General features: G+C 37.9%; 1 protein-coding gene and 2 long non-coding RNA genes across 3 annotated transcripts; 1 reads left to right on the top strand and 2 right to left on the bottom strand.

Annotated features, from left to right (window-relative positions):
• Window positions 1-1,485: 1,485 nt before the first annotated feature.
• LOC140355614 (uncharacterized) lies at window positions 1,486-3,592 on the bottom strand. Its single transcript, XM_072440281.1, has 5 exons — window positions 3,363-3,592; window positions 3,201-3,297; window positions 2,448-2,567; window positions 1,735-1,813; window positions 1,486-1,574 (listed from the first exon to the last, which is right to left on the bottom strand). The coding sequence occupies exons 1-5, from the start codon at window positions 3,590-3,592 to the stop codon at window positions 1,486-1,488; spliced, it is 615 nt and encodes a 204-aa protein (XP_072296382.1).
• A 1,341-nt stretch (window positions 3,593-4,933) lies between these two features.
• On the bottom strand, window positions 4,934-6,549 carry LOC140355677 (uncharacterized). Its single transcript, XR_011926012.1, has 4 exons — window positions 6,462-6,549; window positions 6,257-6,376; window positions 5,561-5,639; window positions 4,934-5,056 (listed from the first exon to the last, which is right to left on the bottom strand). It is a non-coding gene; the product is annotated as an uncharacterized lncRNA (long non-coding RNA).
• A 4,824-nt stretch (window positions 6,550-11,373) lies between these two features.
• On the top strand, window positions 11,374-12,530 carry LOC140355795 (uncharacterized). The gene is made up of 3 exons (XR_011926027.1): window positions 11,374-11,444; window positions 11,529-11,634; window positions 12,485-12,530. It is a non-coding gene; the product is annotated as an uncharacterized lncRNA (long non-coding RNA).
• Window positions 12,531-16,078: the final 3,548 nt, after the last annotated feature.

Genomic DNA, 16,078 nt, shown 5'->3' on the forward strand with positions numbered 1-16,078 from the left:
CCGTGTCCAGGAATACACTCGACCGTCCAAGAGAAGGCACGGAGATTGGGATCTTACCCAGCATCAAGCTGAAGCTGGGACTCCAGCACCGCACTATACATATACCTGTACATATACACATACACACATACATACTTACACACCTACACCCCTACACCCTTACACCCCTACACACACCCTAAAAAGAGAGGAGAGAAGAAAGGGGGGGAAAATAATAAAATATAATATAATAAAATCAAATCATAATAATCATAATAATAATAAATAAATAAATAAATACAAATAATAATAATGATAATAAGTACTGTATTTTACATCTAAAAGAGGTTTTGGAGCGGCACCGATTATGTTCTTTACCTTGAGTTCCATAGCTACAGTAATATCTGCTCACTATGATCCCTTCAATTTATCAAGTTATAGCATATCTACTTTAATGATTATTAAGTTTATCCCTTAAATGTAGTGGTAGTTTTCTTAATCTGAAAAGCCCATGGTAATCACCTTATTCCATTCCTCTCCAAAGACGGAGGCTAGTGGGGACCAGTTTTTAACAAAGGGTCCTACAGAGCCTTTCAGGACGTGTGAGAGGGGTATACTTATATAAACCTTTAATCCATGCTCCACTCATTTGATTGTGGTAAATGCCATTGTTGTGCCTCATCATCAGAGTGCGTAACACTATTTCACAGTGTCCTGATTGTTTCAGACATGGAAGTTACTCAACAATGGCGTCTTGATTTGTTCTGGACATTTGCACATTATCTGAATGGCTTGGATGCAGTTGGCCAATAAAAAGGCACACTTTTGTCCTAAATAAATAACTTTATTCCCCAACAGCGAGTGCAGCGTACAACTGTATGCATTACTATCTGGTAAATTATTGTAAATTGTAAAATAACTCATTCTGGATTGATTCTTGATTCTGTGTCTTGTGTCTTGTCTTTTTTAACCACAGCTTTTTAAATAACAGTGTAAACAGTACACATACAAACTGAAAAATACAAACTGAAAAGAAAAAAAAACGAATTATATTGAATAAAAGGATTAGCTTGATGTACTTGATTTATATTTTATACGTATATTCACCAAAAGTAAAACATCTCGTAATTACAATATGTATAAAAAAATTAGTGTTTTTGTCCTCCTATTTCTTCTATTTCATATTTTTGTCCGAAAAAGGTATTTCTAAATGGCTTTCCATCATTAGCACAGACAAATATTAAAATTCCTTCCTCCAAAGTCTTAATCTCTGCTCATTCCTAATCAAAATAATAAAAAATTTAAAAATCAAATACCTAAATTATAAACGCCGTGGAATATACAGTTAATGTTACAACGATTATACAAAAAAAGAAAAATACAAGCTTTTCTTTAGCTGCAACCGCTTTATTGAGGTTCATTGTTTGCACAGCATTCACGAAAGAGGTCAAAATGTGATGAAGCCATTATTTATGTAACACAATAACACAGTGAATGTTTTATGCTTTATGGTTTACATGTGGCCAGTCCATAACCCAGACACGCCCACTCATTGGTCATCTCCAAGAAGTCGGGTTGAGAGTTGAGTCCGCTCGCTGAAACAAGACATTTACAAACAAACACTAGAAATGGAGACAATATTCCAGGCTATAAAGTAATTTGAACAATTTACAGAACATTTATCAGCATCACAGGTGATATTAGCATTACAGGTGAGATGACGACATTAGCTGGTAATAAAAAGAGGACACGGACCTGAGAGCAGATTGTAAAGGTTGCAGTAATTCAGTCCGTTGTCCAAGAGGCTGGAGAACGCAAGAGACTGAGACTGGGCCTGGACACAGAGAAGTATTATTATTATTATTATTATTATTATTATTATTATCGTTATTATTATTACGATTATTATCATTATTATTATTATTATTATTATTATTATGTGTAAAGAAATCTTATATATATATATATTTTATAGTTTATAGCTCAGAGTTTCACACTAATACTGAAGACACGTTCTTTGTTCATTAGGCTACAACGCTTTACTTTTTTTGCTTTAAAGTTGTTACTTTTCAGACTTCACTGCTATTATTTCATAGTTTAAATATGTTTTATGTTGTGTTTTTTTAAGGGAAAGAGAAGAGAAGAAAAAAACTGATCTTAATTAACTATAGAGAAAAAAAGACTATTAGTGGCCCATCTTAGTCTAATTTCCAAAAGTTGAAATATGAGTTGAAATAATTAGATAGATGAGTGGATAAAGATTTAATCAAAGACAACAAAAATAAATACACAATTGATGCATACATTAGAATAAAATACATAAAAATAGTTAATTAACAATAAAAAAGAAGCCAAAATCAAGCGTCGCCTCAAACACTGACTCTAGTACATTTGAGTCAGTGTTAGTTTATGTCAAAGTTAATCACTGTCGTCGTGTATTCGTTATGTTTTAGTGTGAAGTGACTCACGGCGACGCGACAGCCTCCGGTCATGACTGTGGGGTAGAACCTGAAGATGAGCCTCTCTGCGGTGCGTCCGTCTGCAGACGAGTGATTGGCCATGATGGACTGAGGCGTGACCGCCACCAGCTACAACACACACTCTATTTTAATGACATGTATGTACTATTTTAATGAGATGTATGTACTATTTTAATGACATGTATGTACTATTTTAATGACATGTATGTACGTGTGTTATAACAGGGGCTCCCAAACCATTCAGGCTGGGACCCCCATTATAACCATCCCAACAACCCGGGACCCCACTGCAAGACAATTGATGGCAGTTATTTTTGTATTATTTAATCGTCAAAACAATTAAAAACAGGATTGATTACATTTTTGGTGTAATTTGACCTAATTTCACAAAAAATACTGTTTTCAAATAGAATATAGATTAAATACATGGTCATTTTTTATTAAAATTATGTCTGGAAACCCACTTTGGGAGCCCATTTGGGTCTCAAATGGTGGTACTTGAGCTCTTTCTGGTGGTTCTCTTTCTATTGAATAATTTGCAGTTCTATCATACTTTTTAGTGTTATTCCTTATTCAGAACTTCTGTGGCAATAATAGTACATTTTATGCCTATTTTTTGGTTTAGCCCTAGTTTAGACCTGACATAGTTCAGGCACATTTTAGCACATTTCTGATGGACAAACATATTATCAGCTTTAAGAAAAGTATTATGGTTTATTTAGCCTGTATTGCTCCTCTTACCATGTAGTGGCAGTCAGCACAGCCCGCCCCAGGACTGAACACTTTTATCTGGTGCTCCAACTTGCTGCTGATTTGAAGACACGGAGTCGCAAAAAGCCTGAACAAAAAACACAAGTACATGTAATATTTTATAAAGTTTAACCCCTCTGCGTTGTGACTCACCATATGGACTTGCAGAAGGCGTGATACGGTATTGGGAACAGGCTGTCGGTGGCGGTGAGAACTCCCAAACCAAAGAGTCCCACGAAGAGCGCGGAGGCCAAGAGCAGAGTCCTCATGGTGGTCCCGGGCCAGGGCAGTGTCTCTTCTGCAGCGATCCCCGCACTTTTATAGGAAATGTGTGCCCTGTAGGCCCAGGGTCGAGCGTCCAGATTTAATTGGTCAGGCCTCATGAGTCGTGTTTGACTGGGAAATTGCTATTGTATTTTTTTCCACTGCAATACACAGAAATGGCATTGTTAAAATTATGACGAATTCTTGTGTGTGGTTTGAGAATATGCAGTAAATTAGGGTTGTCCAATGAATTTATTTTTATTGAAATGGTGCCATTTCTATTCAGTCATTTTTAATCGGCAATAATCAGCAGGGGATTTTTAATTGAGAGGTTTACAGTCAATCCTTAATCACTGAAAGTATGAGGAGCAAAGTTCAGTTTATGGAGGAATTTTGACTTTTTTTTTTTTAAATTGCGATGATTAAAAGTCTTTATTGTTTGAGTTAAGGAAATTAATAATGAAATCCCTTTTTATTTTAGGTTGACAACATAAAATCACAAAATGCCCACCAGACCACCATATTATTATTATTATTATTATTATTATTATTATTATTATTATTATTATTATTATTAGAGTTTTTTTCCAGAGCAGCAGAGGTTTTTGGGAGAAAAGCCTGTTCTTTTAGGGCGGCAACGATTCATTGGAATAATCGTGACTAATCTGCAATAGTTTGAGTTCTATTATTTACTGCTCCATGTACATTGCCTGTTGGGGACAAATACAGTCATATTGATTGATGGATAACAATCTAAATAATTGTTGACTATTTTAATCATTACCTGGACTTTACAGACTCTGAAACTCTTGCCAAAATATGTTTTAAAAGCTCAATTTTTAAAACAAAATGGCAAAAAAAGAAAGAAAAATTAATAGGGAATTTATCATTTTCATCAATAACACACTTTAATCATAAATAATCTCTATATACTGTAGAGGCCTTGAGCCACCATATTTTTTTTTTATCTGGTTTAAAAGATATTTTTAAAAACCTTGACGTGCAATAGAATTAATCGTTTGACTTGTCAATTATTTAGTAAAATAAGTACCTACTAATCTCTTAAAGCCATAATGATAATGTTAGTAATAATAATAATCATCATCGTCATCATCATCATCATCATAATAATCCTTAAGATTTTATAGGGCTTTTCCAAGTCTCTTCACAATATTGGTCTTACAATAATGATTAGTGTGGAAAGCAAAAATTACGGGTATTAATTTATTAGTTAGGGTTAGTAATTGGTCATTTCAATAATCTGATATATTTGTTTCTTGTCCATCCTCAACTGCATCTCCCTTCCCAGGGTTTTAGTTAAATGTAGTACCAATAATGTCTTGAGGCATTTTATGAAGGCACTTTACATGTTAGTATTAGTAAGTAAAGATTTAAAAGAATATATAGAGAAAAAAGTAGTTTATCTTAAGTTTATTTTATTTTTTATCAAAGGTCAACTAAATGACACATTTCCCTGTAGGCACAATGAAGACACTACATGGAACATTCGGTCAGGCCAAACCCTGGACAGAGCCATTTGTTTGTTTTGTCTGAAAATCCAGGCTGCAGGTCCAGGCCACTTCCTGCAAACAAGAGAAAGAGAGAAAATGTAATGACTTCAAATGTGTAGGTACAGATCATGGCCACTAGAGGGCGCATGATTCTCAGCTCCATAACATCAGGACTATTGTATATCCCCAGTGCAGTGTAATAACTGGATCTATCCATATGAGACAAAAACTGGCACAGCGTTTGAAATATTCAGCAGATATAAACAGAAGTTGTGATTTTTGCCAGTTGAATGGTCTTTAAGATTTAAAGATTAATATGGCAAGTTTGTGGAGCCAATCCTTAACAAATAATGATGATGCTCAACTTCAGTTTGGAGTTGTATCCACGGGGTTCAGAGTGATGAATGTCTAGCACAGCTCCCATAGCAACTGTCACTAATGAACTATATGACATGATCAGTCTAGAACATGAATGCATCCTATTCTTTAAGCGCTGATTCAAGTACAATGTGTTTGTGGACTATTATGATGATGATGATGATGATGATGATGATGATGATTATTACTATGACAAACCTGTAAGAAGATTATAAATGTTGCAGTAGTTGACAGCAGTGTCTAATGTTGAGTGTGGTCCAATAGACTGAGACTGGACCTGGAGAAGAACATAAAGAATATTGATTGTTCCGTTAAACAGATCATTCTGGTCACAATATAATTCATAAAATAACAATATAAGAACAAAATAATATTACAGACAATTTTAGAAGTCATTTCAAATACACCCACCCTCCAAAAAAGTCAACATATAAATTTAAGTGCTTTTTATCTGGCTGTTTATGTCACATTAAAGTTTGATTTTATAAAACTGATCACATACATGAATGTTAATGTATCAGTGTTTCAATGTAAATGAAAGTCAATTAAGGATTTTACTGTTTCATTGTTGAGAACATAATATGTTCTCAACAATGAAACGGTAAAATCCTTAATTATTATTCTCCTATAATCCTTATTATTCTCATTTACAATAACAGCCTGGCCAGGAAGAAATTGTGAATAATAATAAAAGTGAATGTTTCTTCTGGCAATAACACATTTAATATTGTGACTTCCCTAACAGGGATAAAGTGAAATAACAAAGTGTAGACAAAAATAAATGATGAATGTAAATGCTTGTCCTCTTTGTTTAGATTTTCTGTCTGGAAGGCTTTATTGGACAGGGTAGTTGTGTGAAATAGTTTTCACGGTAAGACATTTGGATATACGTACAAACAGTTTGCAGCCATCAGCCATTGGAGTGGGGCTGAATTTAAATGTAATGGTTTCAGCTTTAAACCCGTCTGAAGACGAGTGGTCCACCGAGAGCGTCACATTGTCGGCCGACACAAACTGGAAACAAACAGACAAAAGAAATTCCTCTCCATGTCACCTCCATCTTTTTACCTTTTCCATATAATTAAATAAAAAGCCTCACCAAATAGTTGCAGTCACCGCATCCAGCATTAGGACTGAAGACTTTAACTTGCTGATTTAGCGTCGCATTGATCTCGGCACAAGGAGAAGTAAAACTCCTGTGGGAAAAGACAAGACATTAAAAATACACAAAATGTTATAATAGATTCCAGGTGAAAACGTTATGTAAAAAGAATCCCTCACCACAACGCCCTGCAGAAGGATAGTGCTGGAGAAATGGTTGCTCTTGGTGTCGGTCTTGGCTTTGTAGTAGAAGTAGAAGAAGAAGCTACAGGTTTGAGAGTCAGTTCAGCTTCTGGTTCGGGATCCGCTCGGAGAATCCCACACAGAGCGGCGATCAGAGCCAGAACCAGCAGAGCCCTCATCCTGAACAGGTCTGAACGCTTTCTCCAAATGTGACTGTGAGGAACCTTCCGTGGAGGCAGGCTCTGGCTCCGGGGCCCATCCTCTTTGGTCTTGTGAGGCCGATCACCTGTGTGCAGGGACAATCCTGATTTGAACCGTTCTAAAGATAATTACCGGTAAACGTCAGGACAGTCTTTGTTTCGGAGTTAGATTGAGTCTGCTGGTTTCAGGCTTTGTTCTTTGTTTAAACATTTCCTGGTTTTTGTCCTGGTTTGAGCCCAGTTTCCTCCTGATGCAGACCTGGTTTGGTCCTGTTCGTTTAGCCCTGGTTTAGTCTAGGTTTAGCTCCAGCCGGGTTCTGTTTCCACTCAATTTTAATATTTAGTTAAAAGCTCAATACAACAACCATAAAATCATAAAAACAGCAATGACAACAGAGTAGAATGTAACTTTTAACACAAAATAATACAGTTACCATACAGTCAAAATTTGATATAATAAAAAAACAACTTGTTACTATCCACTTTTTTATACTAGTTTTATCGGGTATTGATTTTTTTCACAACCCTAGATGGAATAAACAAGCATAATATTATTTTCTGTCATCCATTATAGCTATGCAGACAGTCTATAATATTTAATTAGATTTTTAGCTGTAATGTATGATGTTATTTAAGGTCAGTTTCTCACACGTGACACTATTTCTTTCATTCCCTTGTTTTGTTCCCATGCGGAGAGGACAACGTGACCATACACTGATTATCTTACCTACTAAAGTCTTGTAACTGTGATTGTGATCATAATTACCACGGCAGTCAGACACAAACCACATGCACCTTTTTTTTACTCAAAGCTTTAATTGTCGTGCCTGCCCAAGACTAATTGGTTTTCAGCTTGAGCCTGTTCCCCCATTAGAGGCCCGGTCCTGACCCGACCCAAGACCTATAAGTACAGTGAGGGAGGATTCACTAGGATTCACCCGTCCTCTGCTCAGGACCGACTCCACCGACGCGTAACATGAAGACTCTCCTGTTGACGGTGGCGTTCTCTGCCCTGTGTGGCTCACTGCTTGCCGTCCCGGTCCCATCGCCCGCTCCGTACCACGCTTTCTGCAAAACCATGTGGTGAGTAAACGTCTTTATGCCTCACGTTGAGCTTTTATTGTACATTTAGACAGACTTTATTGATGCACAAGGGACACACACGTCAGCCCAGTATTTGAGAGCGATCAAGCTAAAGATGTGATTGAGTATATCCTGATGAAAGATATTTACAGACATTAAATATATAAAGGAGTTGGAGATGGAGAAATGCAATTCAATTGTATCAAAGGAAAGCATCTTATAACATGTTTTAATGAATGTAATCAAGGAGTTTTCACTAGGTAATCAGCCAATTGTCTTAAATCCTTGAGTGCACAGTTTATAATCTGTTTTCCTCTATTATTCTTTAGGCTATTTGGTGCTAACTGTACCGATATCAGCGTCGTATTAGCGAAACAGATTCAGGCCTTCAGTCCAGAGATGGGATGTATGCTGTGCCGTTACACTGTAAGAACGACCACTCTCTACTCTCTCTTTCCATGAATCGCTCTGACTTTAAATGTGTTGCTTTCCGTTGTAGCTGGTGTCTGTCACTGCTCAGTACATCATGGCTAACCACACGTCTCCAGATGGACTCAACACTGAAAAGATCTCCATTTCGTTCCTCCCCACCACGATGCCTGGTGGCTGCAGAGTATCTGTGTGTAGAAAGGGATTTACATTGGAAATAGATGATTGTCTTGCATTTGTTGTTCATCCATACTATTGTCGTTTCTTTAGGCGATCTCGCAGTCGTCTCTGTTCTCTACGTCTCTTCTGGACAATGGAGTTAACTATTGCAATCTTCACAATCTGGTCACAGGTAAACTTGTTATTCTTAACACATTTTCTCCGTCAATGTAAAACTCCTCATTAAATCACACATTTTTTGGTCGACTTTTGTGATTTCAGGTAGTGGCCTGGCCTCTCAGCCAGACTTCCTGGAGATGACCAATGAGTGGGCCTGCCTGAGCTATGGACTAGCCGCCTGCGCTGCGTAACCAGCAGCAACAAGGACTCACACTTAGCACAATGGGTTTACAATGTTACAAGTAACTTCAACTTATTGTTTGGGCATGTTTCAACAAGGGTGAATAAAACGTTTTGTATCACATTTGTTGTTTCTAGTGTGTTTTTACTGTATAAAAAGCATAAAAAACATATTAATACAATAGAGGTAATCTGTGGTGTTGGAATGCAACACACAAAGGAGGAAAAGCAGTAACATTTCAACAGTTTATAGACAATGGAGGTTTGACATTTACATCAGCAAAGGAAATGTGTGTGTTTTTTGCTGAAAAGACAAAAACGTGAAACACAACTTCATTCTAGAACTATGCGTAATTTTTTAAGGCATTTTTATCGACTGGTTTGGTGGAAGATTACTTTATTATTTAGAATGATTACTTGGCCCGTTCAAATCTCACACTATTAACCCAGACATCAGTTTAGTTTCTCTACTCAAAATGCACTGTTCCCTTTAATAACAGTTTGTAGATATAAAATCGACCATGACACAGGCTATAACCTGTACCACATTCACAAGTGCAGCGCAGATTTATTTGACAGCAGAAGGTTGCAATAATTGTAGTCCATCATCCAAAAGATTGAGCAACCCAAGAGACTGGGACCGAGAGAAATATGTGCTGTTAGCAGTTTGCCCACGTATCCATCAAAATAACATTGACACAGTGTGAAATCAGCTTTTTGGGAAAAATACTGAAAAATAAAGATTTTCCAATGCTACACTTGCTACACTTAAATATTTATAGCTTTTAAATAGTCTATATACACAATATTAACGTTCTTTAACACTTTGCGATCTCCACAGAGACAAGCGGGCGACTCCAGCAAACCAAGTTACCACGTTTTTGTCTTTGAATTGAATAAATGGCAGATGGATAAGTTTATGAACATACTAAGCACAATCTTCATGATGACACAGGCAGGGGAAAACGTACATATCAGTGCACCTTTAATATTGCACAGGTTGTTACCTTCATTTCACTTAAACTTTATTATCACGTTTGAACAATTACCTAATCCATAAAGTTCAGTGTAAATCTACAAATGAATGATTGACCAAGAAGAGGGACTGACCGGCTCTGGCTAAAACAGTGAATATGATGATGATTTGTAGAAATGTTATACTAGAGTGAAAAAGCAGCAAAGCATTATCTTGTTCCTGTTTTGTATTTGTTGTTTTTAATGACATTTATGTTTATTGCTGATAAGAAATCCAGCATTTATTTGTTAGATGCATGCTTAAAACCATATCTGAAATGTTTTTATACGTTAGTGATTCATTATTGCACTTAATGGTTTGTTATGTTCCTGCAAAAAAAAGGCTTTGTCATGGTCAATTTTAATCTCCGTCCATTTTACATAATTACTGTGAGGCAGACTTAATTAACTGTTGGTTCAGGGGTGAAAACCTTTTTTATTATGTCCCTTTCTTGGACACAGTAGAAAATATGTCTGAAAAAAGCCCCAAAAATGGTCCCAACCTTGATTTTATCAGTGTAACTAAAGCACGTCCTGACTCACAACTCATCACATGCTGGTGATGCTTCTGAGCTTCACACTGTACAATCCAGTGACTGTAATCACAGGATCCGTGCATAAAGCATTACTCTCATTGTCTCATGCCTCATTGTGGGAGCGATGTGCATTGGTCAGCAGACAGATAACATCGGACAATAAATTAAACGGTCGCAAGAAATATAAATAAAGATGCTAGAGTAAATCACTCTTAATACATCGTAGTATAAGTTTAAGATATGATAAGATTTCATGAAGAACAAAACAGCAAGAAACCTAAAATAATCATCATATTTTTAAAGACAGCAAATGAGGTAATATGCAGCAGTTTATTGCTAGTTTTTACAGTTTGTTTTGGGCAATATTGCTCTATCCTGTTAATATTATTTTGTCATGTTACGTATCAATTAAAAGCACATTATTCCAGCTATATTTAATTCGGGTTGATCCATGATTTAAACTAGTTTCATCAGGATTAACAGCAACAATAATCTGACCTGGTCTCAGTTTCTCACTCTGGATACATTAATCTTTTGTCCTACATGAAATAATGAGTAACACTGATGAGGCTGAAACATCACAGAATGAAGTAAGTATACAATAACGTGACACTGATACAACTGTGCAGATTTTAATATAAAGATATGTTGAAATGATTGAGTTGATTGTCGAATATTAACAATCTCTTTGTGTAAGCTGCATATTGTAGATATTCAGTGCATGATTTTAAAGTTTATAGTCAGAATCAACCGTAAAGAGTCACATAAAACATAAGGGGTCATTAGTTCTTTTCAGTGACAAAAGCCCATTCTTCACCTATTGTGTGTACACCCACGGCCCTAAGCTGTTTGTCACGTGAAATACACAGTCCTGTCAGGTATTTAAACACCTCAACGTCAAGTCATTCGTGCCAAGTCTCCTACAATGAACCCGTTTGCTCTGCTTTCTACTGCGTTACTCTTGTCTTTGCTGCTGACCGACTCACTATCGGAGGACATCACTTGTAAAGTCATATGGTAAATAGTAAATAATTGCAATCTGTTTTTTGTGTGCGTGTGCTGTTGTTATGTATATATGTTAAATGTGTTTTGTGCTCATAGGATCTTCAAAGAGTCGTGTGCTAAACCAAACCGTGCTCTGGTGCGTCAGGTTAAGTCCTGGAGCTCCAAAAAGTGCCCGGACGAACAGGAAACATGCTTGTATGAGGTAATACAGGAGCTACATAACATACAACCTTAATTATATCAAAAATGTATGGACCGACTTAGAATCCTTGTATCCTGATTCACTCCGAGTAACCGTTTTAACCAGTTCTTCTTCTATCACTGTCTAAAAGTATCACTATTCCTAGTAGAAAAAGCTTCAGTTGTAGTCATCTGGACTCAGTTAGAAAAAACAGACGTTTCGACTCTCATCCAAGAGTCATTGTCAATAACAGAATTTAGGTCGCGAACTCCGATATTTATACTCTTCTGTGGTAAGTCCAGCCCATTGGGCGGAGCCTTCCTGGAGTAGAAAGAGTTGTTTGTTTCAACAGAAACTCCCCCCTTGTATCTACCGAGCTAGCCTATTCAGAATTTTAATGGGCTATTAGAAACCTCTTTGTCTTTGTGAGACCCTGGCTCAACCACCCTGAGTACCTGATTAGCATCTAAATGGCCTGGTCCTGGTCCTCTACCTTTCCAGGGGTTCAGTATTCCATTATAGATACCAGGAAGATTGAATCTGAGCCCTCCATTTCTGTTTAAAGAAGGTCTTTCTTTTTTAACAAACAACTTGGATAACAAACAACTCTTTCTACTTCAGGAAGGCTCCGCCCAATGGGCTGGACTTACCACAGAATAGGATAAATATCGGAGTTCGCGACCTAAATTCTTTTATTGACAATGACTCTTGGATGAGAGTCGAAAAGTCTATTTTTTCAAACTGAGTCCAGATAACTACAACTGAAGCTTTTTCTACAATGGAACACGCCTGGACGAATGAGGGATTACACCGACATATCACTATTCCTGTTTTCTATAGCACTTTAATGTATTATTTTGCTCTCTTTCAGATAATTGAGTCAAGTGATTCAAACCTTGATGTCAAGCACACATCCAAGAGCACACGCAAAGTTACCAACATTTATTTTACGTTCACTCCTCCTGCAGCTGAGCAGTTCCGCAAAATCAAGGTAAAGTCGCAAAAAAGCTGCAATTAACAAACGCTACTCTTTTTTTATTTTTTTTTTATTGAAAGAATAAACACAGATCAATCAATACTTGTGTGTAAATAAATATACAGTCCAGTAACATTGTCAAAAATGAAGAATAAAAAAGAGAAGGAGAAAAAAATTTAAAGTAAAAAAAAAAAAAAAAAAAGAAAAGAGAGAAAAAATAAATAAAATTAAAGCCGCAAGCGGCATCCAACGGCCCTCGCGGGCCGCCGGCCTTCCGACTCTGCTCTCTGCATTTTACAGAGATGGCGCTAACGCAATTGTCTAAGAACTAAGACAGTGACACATTGGACATGTACAATGCTGTGCTTAACCAGTGCAAATGAACACAAATGTCGGTCAAATGTGCAGCTCCAGCGCACAGAGACCGTGACACTTGGAATAAAAATATGGATAACTTTTGATGCTCCGCTTGTGTAGATTATTTTCCCAAAATATGAGCTTGATCGAGCTATTGCCCACAGAGGAGTTTGTTAAAGTGTGAAGCGTAAATGTGAACATTTCAAGGATTTGGCGTTTTTCCCATTTGTGACATATATTTGCGGCTCTACCGCACAGAGACCGTAGTACTTAAAATCAAAATATGGATAACTTTTGATGCCCCGCTTGTGTAGATGATTCTCCCCAAATATGAACTTGATCGGGTAATCGCCCTAGGAGGAGTTCGTTAAAGTGTGAAGTGTAAAAATGTGGTGATTTTATAGATTTTGCGGTTTCCCCATAGGGATAACATGGGATGTTTCTGTCAATTTTGAAGTCAGTGGGCAAAACGCCCTAGGAGGAGTTCGTCAAAGTTTGACGTGAACAAAATGGCTAACTCAGCGTGTTTCCATTTTCAAAGGAAGATGGCGGCCATAGGGTAAGTCTGGGGGCGTGGCCACAATAAAATTTAGTTTTTGTCCTCACAAGAGGAATGCGTGTCCCGAATTTCGTGGTTCTACGACAAAGTTGACCTCGGGGCGTCTCCCATAGGCGCAATGTATTTTGACTTTTGTCGGTGGCGCTGTCGCGCCATTTTTTAACGAAAAAAAAAATGGCCCAGGAAAAACAAAATTTTTCGCCGATTCTGAATTTTGGGCAAAGTTTGGTGAATTTTTGACCATGTTCAGGGGGTCAAATTAGAGCTCAAAGCGCTGAAGAAGAACAAGAAAAATTAAAGCCGCAAGCGGCATCCAACGGCCCTCGCGGGCCGCCGGCCTTCCGACTCTGCTCTCTGCATTTTACAGAGATGGCGCTAACGCAATTGTCTAAGAACTAAGACAGCGACACATTGTACATGTACAATGCTGTGCTTAACCAGTGCAAATGAACACAAATGTTGGTCGAATGTGCGGCTCCAGCGCACAGAGACCGTGACACTTGGAATAAAAATATGGATAACTTTTGATGCCCCGCTTGTGTAGATGATATTTCCCAAAGTAAAGCTTGATCGAGCTATTGCCCACGGAGGAGTTTGTTAAAGTGTGAAGCGTAAATATGAACAATTCAAGGATTTGGCGTTTTTCCCATTTGTGACAGTATATTTGCAGCTCCACGGCAAAGAGACCGTAGCACTTAAAATCAAAAGATGGATAAGTTTTGATGCCCCGCTTGTGTAGATGATTCTCCCCAAATATGAGCTTGATGGGGCAATCGCCCTAGGAGGAGTTCGTTAAAGTGTGAAGCGTAAAAATGTGGTCATTTTAGAGATTTCGCTGTTTTCCCATTTGTGACATATATTTGCGGGTCCGCCACACAAAGACGGTAGCACTTAGAATACAAATATGGATAACTTTTGATGCCCCGCTTGTGTAGATGATTTTCCCCAAATATGAGTTTGATCGGACAATCGCCCTTGGAGGAGTTTGTTAAAGTGTGAAGCGTAAAAATGTGGTGATTTGAGCAATTTCGCGATTTTCCCATAAGGATAACATGGGATGTTTCTGTCATCGTTACGGTTACGCCGTACAAAATATGACTTTGGCTCTCATACTTTTATGATCAGGATGGCAAATTAGAATTTTGTGCAAAATATCATGTAATTTGGAAAAACTCTATTGTTTATAGGCCACTCTGAAGGCCAAATAGTCAGAATTCAGGGAAATGTTTGCGGCTCCGTCGCACAGAGACCGTAAAAGTTATCCTTAAAATTTGGATAACTTTAGATGCCCCACTTGTCTAGGGGACGTACACCGATTTTGAGGTCGGTGGGCAAAACGCCCTAGGAGGAGTTCATTAAAGTGTGAAACAGAAAAATGTGGATATTCGAGAGATTTAGCGATTTTCCCATAGGGATAACATGGGAGGTTTCTGTCATCGCTACGACTACGCCGTAAAAATTTAGGCATTTTTGTGATTGGCTTTTGTGATCGGGACGGCAAAATAGAATTTTGGGTAAAGTTTAGACAATTTTGGTAAAACTAATTTTTGACCTTCAATGTTAATTTAAAGGCCACTCTGTAGGGGGCGCTATCGCGCCCATTTCAATTTTGTCATCCTAAACTGGTCCAAACTTGAAAGTTTAACAACTGATTCAAATTTGGTCCTAATCGGACTCGTTTTGATCAAATGGGAGCAATTTTTAGATCTGCAATATTCCAAAATAAGTTGTCCAACTTTGCGGTTGCGCCGCACACAGACCGTAAAAGGTATCTCAAAAAATTGGATAACTTTAGATGCCCCACTTGTCCAGAGGACGTCCGCCGATTTTGAAGTCGGTGGGCAAAACGCCCTAGGAGGAGTTTGTCAAAGTTTGACGTAAACAAAATGGCTAACTCAGCTTGTTTTCATTTTCAAAGGAAGATGGCGGCCATAGGGTAAGTCTGTTTTTTTTTTTTTGTCCTCACGAGAGGAATGCGTGTCCCGAATTTTGTAGCTTTACGCCAAAGTTGACCTCGGGGCGTCTCCCATAGGCGCAATGTATTTTGACTTTTGTCGGTGGCGCTGTCGCGCCATTTTTTAACGAAAAAAAAAATGGCCCAGAAAAAATCAAATTTTTCGCCGATTCTGAATTTTGGGCAAAGTTTGGTGAGTTTTTGAGCATGTTCAGGGGGTCAAATTAGAGCTCAAAGCGCTGAAGAAGAACAATAAAAAAAAATATAGCCGCAAGCGGCAATGATCGGCCCTCGCCACGCCGCCGCCACACCGCCGCCACGCCGCAAGAGGAGGGGGCGCTTACGCGCCCCAATTGTCCTTTTATTACGCTAAACATAACTAAACATTTAACCTCCATATAAAATCTGTAGGGGGCGCTGTGGCTCCAAATTAATTTATTTCACTTCAAGTAGGTTTAGGGCAAAGAGTTTAACAACTGATTCTAATTTGACGCAATTCGGACTTTATCTGCGCAAACGGCAGAAATGTTAAATTTGGGAGATTTCTGAAATTCTTGCTACAGTTTGCGGCTTCGCCGCACAGAGACCGTGACAGGTATCAATGTAATTTGGATAACTT

This window comes from Eucyclogobius newberryi, unplaced genomic scaffold, assembly GCF_026437365.1.
Source record: "Eucyclogobius newberryi isolate DKJ021-1_F unplaced genomic scaffold, fEucNew1.0.hap1 SCAF_12, whole genome shotgun sequence".
Lineage (NCBI taxonomy): Eukaryota > Metazoa > Chordata > Actinopteri > Gobiiformes > Gobiidae > Eucyclogobius > Eucyclogobius newberryi.